The following is an 8796-nucleotide window of genomic DNA, read 5'->3' as shown; positions in this document are numbered from 1 at the left end:
CCACACTCTAGTGCTGCAAGGCAATACTGGTAACCACTGAGCCACCCTGCTAACTACTGAGCCATCGTGCTGCTCATCTGACCTATAAAAGAGTCTCAGAACATGATGAGGGTAATTAGTCAATAAATGTTTGGTTGGATTGATGTCCTTCATCCTATTTTATAATGGGTCAGACATTGACTTATAGGTTAGCTGCCTATAGGTAGCACTACAGCCACAGTTTTTCTAAATTTTCATACTCTTAGGAAAATAGCCCTATGACATAGAGGGTGGAATTAAATTAACATATAACAGCTTTTATTGTACTTTTCGTAAAGGGATGGTGGATGATGACATCACTGATGACATTTATGTGCCAATAAATGTGTCCAAAATCCCGAAGGCATGGAAGCCTGGTAAGCAACTAAGCATCTCTTTTTATGTCTGGTATTGCAGTTCAGTTCCAGTCACTTATTAGCCACAACTACATCATTACTACATCATAAGATACAATTCACTTTGGACAGTTTTCCCTATTCAGGCACTTTTTCAAGTTAATTTCAGTGAAAAATCAACCTTTAGAGGACACACAGAAGGAAATAAGGGGTTAGTATAAGATGGCGAGATGGGAAATAGTAGCATAATCATTGATCTTTATTCTCTAGGATCACATGGAACAGATACTGCAAGAACAAGGATGTGAGCAGCTTCGTCAGTGGATGTGCTCTGTGAGGCCGAGATGCGGACCCCATGGCAGTGCCTTCAGAACACCCTGAGATTCTTTCAGATCATGGCTGATTTGTATTTTACAGTAGTTAATAAGAATAAAGATCTTGAAGGGAATGTATGCTTTGTCTTATATTTCAGCTCTTTCACATGCTTCCTGGCCAGCGATACATTATGTGAGGTGGTCAGAGTGCTGAAGAACACTGGTCTTGATGGCTACTACAGCTCTAATCTGACCAGCTGTATGGATATGACCTTCATCATTCATAGTAGGCTACCTCTGTCCAGCGATGGCCTTATGTTGGCTGGTGTGCATTTGCAGTACCTATTGGTGCCATACACATCATGTATGATCATAGTATGTACAGAGAATTGTAACAAACACAGCTTAAAGAAGCTCTCCCACAAAGCAGGGAGATCAGATCAGTCGGGTCAGATTGCAGGAGAATGCAGGACTTTTGGTGACAAGAAGTCGTATTGGGAGCCTTATTGGTTGTCAGTCTTAGATATTAATAGCACTGTATAGCAGTGTAGATTTGCTATTTTCAGCATTTCAGTGGTGGGCGCTACTGATGCTGTATAAAGAGTCACACTGACTAGGAAGCAGATGGATCGTTTCCCACTGACATATTTCCATAATGAATAACAGCTATGCCTTATCCATACATTTATGTAATGCTGGTTAATGGTTCCTTAAAGGTGCAAACATCCCGTCCATATATAAAGCCTGTCCACCCCATCACAATTGCTTCTCTTCTAGCCAGTAACATAAGCCAATACCCAGCACAATGAAGGCTGCCTTCTGTCTCATCTTCCTCACCATCTTCGTGGCCAGCGATGCCAAAGTCTTCACCAAATGTGAACTGGCCAAAGTCCTGAAGAACGCCGGTCTTGATGGATACTATGGCTACAGTCTGGCCAACTGTATGTATATGATCTTGTTACCTTTTGTTACTTTTCGATACATCCATCCTATGTCTATAGAAATGTTCAAGCTACTGTACTATTTGCCATAGAGCAAAGTAAATGCTAAGGTTGGCACTTAAGAGAAAGAAAAAAGCTCAGGTCGGCACTTTAGAAACAAACAAGATGTCAGGTTAGCACCATAGAGATAGACAAAGCTTAGGTTAGCACCATAGAGATAGACAAAGCTTAGGTTGGCACCATAGAGATAGACAAAGCTTAGGTTAGCACCATAGAGATAGACAAAGCTTAGGTTGGCACCATAGAGATAGACAAAGCTTAGGTTGGCACCATAGAGATAGACAAAGCTTAGGTTGGCACCATAGAGATAGACAAAGCTTAGGTTGGCACCATAGAGATAGACAAAGCTTAGGTTGGCACCATAGAGATAGACAAAGCTTAGGTTGGCACCATAGAGATAGACAAAGCTTAGGTTAGCACCATAGAGATAGACAAAGCTTAGGTTGGCACCATAGAGATAGACAAAGCTTAAGTTGGCACCATAGAGATAGACAAAGCTTAGGTTGGCACCATAGAGATAGACAAAGCTTAGGTTGGCACCATAGAGATAGACAAAGCTTAGGTTAGCACCATAGAGATAGACAAAGCTTAGGTTGGCACCATAGAGATAGACAAAGCTTAGGTTGGCACCATAGAGATAGACAAAGCTTAGGTTGGCACCATAGAGATAGACAAAGCTTAGGTTAGCACCATAGAGATAGACAAAGCTTAGGTTGGCACCATAGAGATAGACAAAGCTTAGGTTAGCACCATAGAGATAGACAAAGCTTAGGTTGGCACCATAGAGATAGACAAAGCTTAGGTTGGCACCATAGAGATAGACAAAGCTTAGGTTGGCACCATAGAGATAGACAAAGCTTAGGTTGGCACCATAGAGATAGACAAAGCTTAGGTTGGCACCATAGAGATAGACAAAGCTTAGGTTGGCACCATAGAGATAGACAAAGCTTAGGTTAGCACCATAGAGATAGACAAACCTTAGGTTGGCACCATAGAGATAGACAAAGCTTAAGTTGGCACAATAGAGATAGACAAAGCTTAGGTTGGCACCATAGAGATAGACAAAGCTTAGGTTGGCACCATAGAGATAGACAAAGCTTAGGTTAGCACCATAGAGATAGACAAAGCTTAGGTTGGCACCATAGAGATAGACAAAGCTTAGGTTGGCACCATAGAGATAGACAAAGCTTAGGTTGGCACCATAGAGATAGACAAAGCTTAGGTTGGCACCATAGAGATAGACAAAGCTTAGGTTGGCACCATAGAGATAGACAAAGCTTAGGTTAGCACCATAGAGATAGACAAAGCTTAGGTTGGCACCATAGAGATAGACAAAGCTTAGGTTGGCACCATAGAGATAGACAAAGCTTAGGTTGGCACCATAGAGATAGACAAAGCTTAGGTTGGCACCATAGAGATAGACAAAGCTTAGGTTGGCACCATAGAGATAGACAAAGCTTAGGTTGGCACCATAGAGATAGGCAAAGCTTAGGTTAGCACCATAGAGATAGACAAAGCTTAGGTTGGCACCATAGAGATAGACAAAGCTTAGGTTGGCACCATAGAGATAGACAAAGCTTAGGTTAGCACCATAGAGATAGTCAAATCTTAGGTTAGCACCATAGAGATAGACAAAGCTTAGGTTGGCACCATAGAGATAGACAAAGCTTAGGTTAGCACCATAGAGATAGACAAAGCTTAGGTTGGCACCATAGAGATAGACAAAGCTTAGGTTGGCACCATAGAGATAGACAAAGCTTAGGTTGGCACCATAGAGATAGACAAAGCTTAGGTTAGCACCATAGAGATAGACAAAGCTTAGGTTGGCACCATAGAGATAGACAAAGCTTAAGTTGGCACCATAGAGATAGACAAAGCTTAGGTTAGCACCATAGAGATAGACAAAGCTTAGGTTGGCACCATAGAGATAGACAAAGCTTAGGTTGGCACCATAGAGATAGACAAAGCTTAGGTTAGCACCATAGAGATAGACAAATCTTAGGTTAGCACCATAGAGATAGACAAAGCTTAGGTTGGCACCATAGAGATAGACAAAGCTTAGGTTAGCACCATAGAGATAGACAAACCCTAGGTTGGCACCATAGAGATAGACAAAGCTTAAGTTGGCACCATAGAGATAGACAAAGCTTAGGTTGGCACCATAGAGATAGACAAAGCTTAGGTTGGCACCATAGAGATAGACAAAGCTTAGGTTAGCACCATAGAGATAGACAAAGCTTAGGTTGGCACCATAGAGATAGACAAAGCTTAGGTTGGCACCATAGAGATAGACAAAGCTTAGGTTGGCACCATAGAGATAGACAAAGCTTAGGTTAGCACCATAGAGATAGACAAAGCTTAGGTTGGCACCATAGAGATAGACAAAGCTTAGGTTAGCACCATAGAGATAGACAAAGCTTAGGTTGGCACCATAGAGATAGACAAAGCTTAGGTTGGCACCATAGAGATAGACAAAGCTTAGGTTGGCACCATAGAGATAGACAAAGCTTAGGTTGGCACCATAGAGATAGACAAAGCTTAGGTTGGCACCATAGAGATAGACAAAGCTTAGGTTGGCACCATAGAGATAGGCAAAGCTTAGGTTAGCACCATAGAGATAGACAAAGCTTAGGTTGGCACCATAGAGATAGACAAAGCTTAGGTTGGCACCATAGAGATAGACAAAGCTTAGGTTAGCACCATAGAGATAGACAAATCTTAGGTTAGCACCATAGAGATAGACAAAGCTTAGGTTGGCACCATAGAGATAGACAAAGCTTAGGTTAGCACCATAGAGATAGACAAAGCTTAGGTTGGCACCATAGAGATAGACAAAGCTTAGGTTGGCACCATAGAGATAGACAAAGCTTAGGTTGGCACCATAGAGATAGACAAAGCTTAGGTTAGCACCATAGAGATAGACAAAGCTTAGGTTGGCACCATAGAGATAGACAAAGCTTAAGTTGGCACCATAGAGATAGACAAAGCTTAGGTTAGCACCATAGAGATAGACAAAGCTTAGGTTGGCACCATAGAGATAGACAAAGCTTAGGTTGGCACCATAGAGATAGACAAAGCTTAGGTTAGCACCATAGAGATAGACAAAGCTTAGGTTAGCACCATAGAGATAGACAAAGCTTAGGTTGGCACCATAGAGATAGACAAAGCTTAGGTTAGCACCATAGAGATAGACAAATCTTAGGTTAGCACCATAGAGATAGACAAAGCTTAGGTTGGCACCATAGAGATAGACAAAGCTTAGGTTGGCACCATAGAGATAGACAAAAGCTCAAGTTTGTGCAATAGACTGGTGAAGTCAGTTTTGCATCATGTAGACGTCTAATTTGTTCCCCTAGATAGAAGCCAAAGCTCAGGTTGGCATTGTAGAGACTTCTTGATGGGAATAACCCAGTAGTCTTCAGTGGTGATTTCATGTTCAGGTATTCACAGTAAGTCATGGTGATAGAAGCCATATTCCATGTGTTGGCATCATGTATATTTTTTATAGGCCGTCTTCTTCTATGGCCCTAATAGGTAATGTCTTTTTAAAGGGATGTGTATGGCCTACTATGAAAGCCGCTACACCACCAACGCCATGTACGACAATGGCTGGAGCCGGGACTATGGAGTCTTCCAGATCAACAGCTACTGGTGGTGTAATGATGGAAAGACCTCCGGAGCTGTGTCCGCTTGTAGCATCAGCTGTAACAGTGAGTAAAGACAGAGATGATTTAGTTATTAAAGGGGTTGTTCATGATAAGAAAAACATGGGGACTTTCTTCCAAAGACACTGTCACATCTGTCTGTGGGATTTTACTCGTATTGCAAGTCAACTGAAATGAATTAAACAGGGCTGAGCAGCGACACAAGAACACAAGTCATGTTTTTTTAAACCTCTACATCTACTTTAAAGGGATTCTACCATTAAAATCAATTTTTTTCTTGTTGACACGTAGGGATAGCCTTAAGAAAGGCTATTCTTCTCCTACCATTAGATGTGTTCTCCGCGCCACCGTTCCGTAGAATTCCTGGTTTTCATCGGTATGCAAATGAGTTCTCTCGGAGCACTGGGGGTGGTCCCCAGCGCTCAAACAGGACTGGGGGCGTCCCCAATGCTGTGAGAGAACTCTCCAGCGACGCCTCCATCTTCTTCTGGAACGTCCTCTTCAAGCGTCTTCTTCTGGCGCAGGCGGTCAAACTTCTAGGCCTTGGGCCTCAGGTAGAGCCAACTGCGCATGCCTGCGGCCACAAGAAATATGGCCGCTTACACAGTAGGTAAGCGGCCATTTTCTTGTAGTATGAAGAGGACGTTCCTGAAGAAGATGGAGGCATCGCTGGAGAGTACTCTCACAGCATTGGAGCCGCCCTCAGTGCTGTTTGAGCACTGGGGACCGCCCCCAGTGCTGCGAGAGAACTCATTTGCATACTGACAAAAACCGGGATTTCTACTGAACGGAAGCGCAGAGAAGACTTCTACAGGTAGGAGAAGAATAGCCTTTCTTAAGGCTATTCCTACGTATCAAAGAGAAAAAATTGATTTTAATGGTAGAATCCCTTTAAGGAGTTTTCCATAATCACTTCAGCCTGTTGAATGTCCTATACAGTAGTCCTGGATACTAATAGGGTGGCTGCATATCCTACTCATACTTTGTGCTTCTGGGAGAGCTGGTGGTTTGGTAACCTAAGCACCCATATGACCCTGGAAGTTTCTTTGTAGGAGATGCTACCAGGATTGTAGAATTGTCCAAGCAAATGATCCTCCCAATGTCCCATCTGGATAGAGCTGTCCTTTAATTGTGCAAAAAAAGAATCATAACCCAAAAGACCTGTACTTCCTCCGATAACTTGTCTGGGTTTCCTGCAACCTCCCCGAAACTTTGTTATATGAGATACATTTGCATCATTCCCAGGAGTTCTCCATTTATCCCAACTTTCATGAGAAAAGAGTTGTCAGACTTCAATGACCTCGTCTTCCAAATTGTAGGGAGTTATAGAGACTCTGGCACTCTCCACTTTCCCCTTTGCACGTGACTGTCCAGGAACCGAGGAAAGTAAATCAATTCCAAACTTTTGTGGCATATCCCTTTAAGGTTGGGAATTTTTCTTTCTTTGTCCCTCCCACTTTGAAAAATGTAATAATAAAACATATATTTATATTAATTTATTGAGTTTCATCCAAGTATTCATTCTTATAGATAGAGCTCCCTGAGAAAAATGCAAATGAGCTCTTCTAAGAACGTAGAAAGTCATCTCTCTAGCAGGTCCACCTATAGGTAGGCACCCTGGAAGTATGACTTCAGAGAATAGGGTTTCGTGGGTAAAGAACCTCCAGGTCAAGACTGAAATATTTGGAAAATTTGGGTTGAGTTTTGTTCAATCCAAATTGATTTGCTTATCTCTATTAATTACCCAACAAATCAATGTCTGACCCAGTTTAGAACCTCGAAACAGGGCTAGGAACATTCTGAAAACCAGACAGCCATTGACTAATAAACTTCAGTTAAGCATTATCATAGAGGTTCCCCGATGTCTAACTGGAGGACAGCCAATTTCTTTGATCTTCAGTAAATAACCCTATGACACACCGATCATACTTATATTGATATGTAACAGCTTTTAATGTAATTTTCTTAAAGGTTTGATGAATGATGACATCAATGATGACATCACATGTGCTAAGAGAGTTGTCAGAGATCCCAATGGCATGGGAGCCTGGTAAGTAACTTTGTGGCGTGAATTCTCTTAAAGAGACTGTCTAAAAAAAGGATCAGCTTTAAACAGCCCCTAGTGGCTGTGTATGGTATTGCAGTTTGGTTCCATTCGCTTACTAGTCACAGCCCCTAGACAGCCCCACTCTTAACTAGTGGCTGTGTATGGTATTGCAGGTCAGTTCCATTCCCTTACCAGGCACAGCCCCTAGACAGGAGTAGCACTAGGGGTTGTGTGTGAGAAATAGAAGCCATGTTTCTACACCATAAGACAGTAGGAATTCTATGAACATTTTTTTTCCCTTTTCAATCACCTATTTGCAATACATTCAATGGCCTGTGGGGAGTTTATTGAAGTAAACAAAGGGTTAATATGACATTTCTAGATGGGAAATAAGAGAATAATAAAATTTTTCATTCTATAAAGGGTGGCTTGGAACAACTACTGCAAGAACAAGGACGTGAGCAGCTTTGTCAGTGGATGTGCTCTGTAAGGAGGAGATGTGAACCCAATAAAAACACCCAAAGATTCTTTCAGATTATGAACGCATTGTATTTAATAGTATTTGATGGAAAATAAAGATTTTGACAGCCACATATGCCTTGTCTTACATTCTTCTGGTCTACAAATTCCAAGGTCTTCACTAAATGTGAACTGGTCAATGTGCTGAAGAACTCTAGTCTTCATGGAAACTCCGATCTGACCTACTGACTTTCATCTCATAGGCCTTACTATTAGAGATGAGCGAACAGTGTTCTATCGAACTCATGTTCGATCGGATATTAGGCTGTTCGGCATGTTCGAATCGAATCGAACACCGCGTGGTAAAGTGCGCCATTACTCGATTCCCCTCCCACCTTCCCTGGCGCCTTTTTTGCTCCAATAACAGCGCAGGGTAGGTGGGACAGGAACTACGACACCGGTGACGTTGAAAAAAGTAGGCAAAACCCATTGGCTGCCGAAAACATGTGACCTCTAATTTAAAAGAACAGCGACGCCCAGCTTCGCGTCATTCTGAGCTTGCAATTCACCGGGGACGGAGGTTTCCGTCCAGTTAGCTAGGGCTTAGATTCTGGGTAGGCAGGGACAGGCTAGGATAGGAAGGAGAAGACAACCAACAGCTCTTATAAGAGCTAAATTCCAGGGAGAAGCTTGTCAGTGTAACGTGGCACTGACGGGCTCAATCGCCGCAACCCAGCTTTCCCAGGATCCTGAATGGAATACACTGTCAGTGTATTCCCGTATACCCGATATATACCCCCGATACCCGTTCCAACGGTGTGCCCCCCCACCTTCACCCCAGAAATACCCTGCAAGTCCCCTAGCAATAGAATTGGGGCTATATACACCCACTATTTTTGCTACTTGTATATAGTGCCATTGTCTCACTGGGAATTC

General features: G+C 42.5%; 1 protein-coding gene across 1 annotated transcript; it reads left to right on the top strand.

Moving 5' to 3' along the window:
- Positions 1–1484: 1484 nt before the first annotated feature.
- On the top strand, positions 1485–7911 carry LOC142185419 (lysozyme C-2-like). The gene is made up of 4 exons (XM_075260846.1): positions 1485–1629; positions 5241–5399; positions 7326–7404; positions 7825–7911. Exons 1-4 carry the CDS (start codon positions 1494–1496, stop codon positions 7889–7891), a joined length of 441 nt encoding a protein of 146 aa, XP_075116947.1. The 5' UTR covers positions 1485–1493; the 3' UTR covers positions 7892–7911.
- Positions 7912–8796: the final 885 nt, after the last annotated feature.

The sequence above is a fragment of the Leptodactylus fuscus genome, chromosome 11 (assembly GCF_031893055.1).
Source record: "Leptodactylus fuscus isolate aLepFus1 chromosome 11, aLepFus1.hap2, whole genome shotgun sequence".
NCBI classification, from domain to species: domain Eukaryota; kingdom Metazoa; phylum Chordata; class Amphibia; order Anura; family Leptodactylidae; genus Leptodactylus; species Leptodactylus fuscus.
This window is presented reverse-complemented; position numbering and strand designations above follow the sequence as displayed.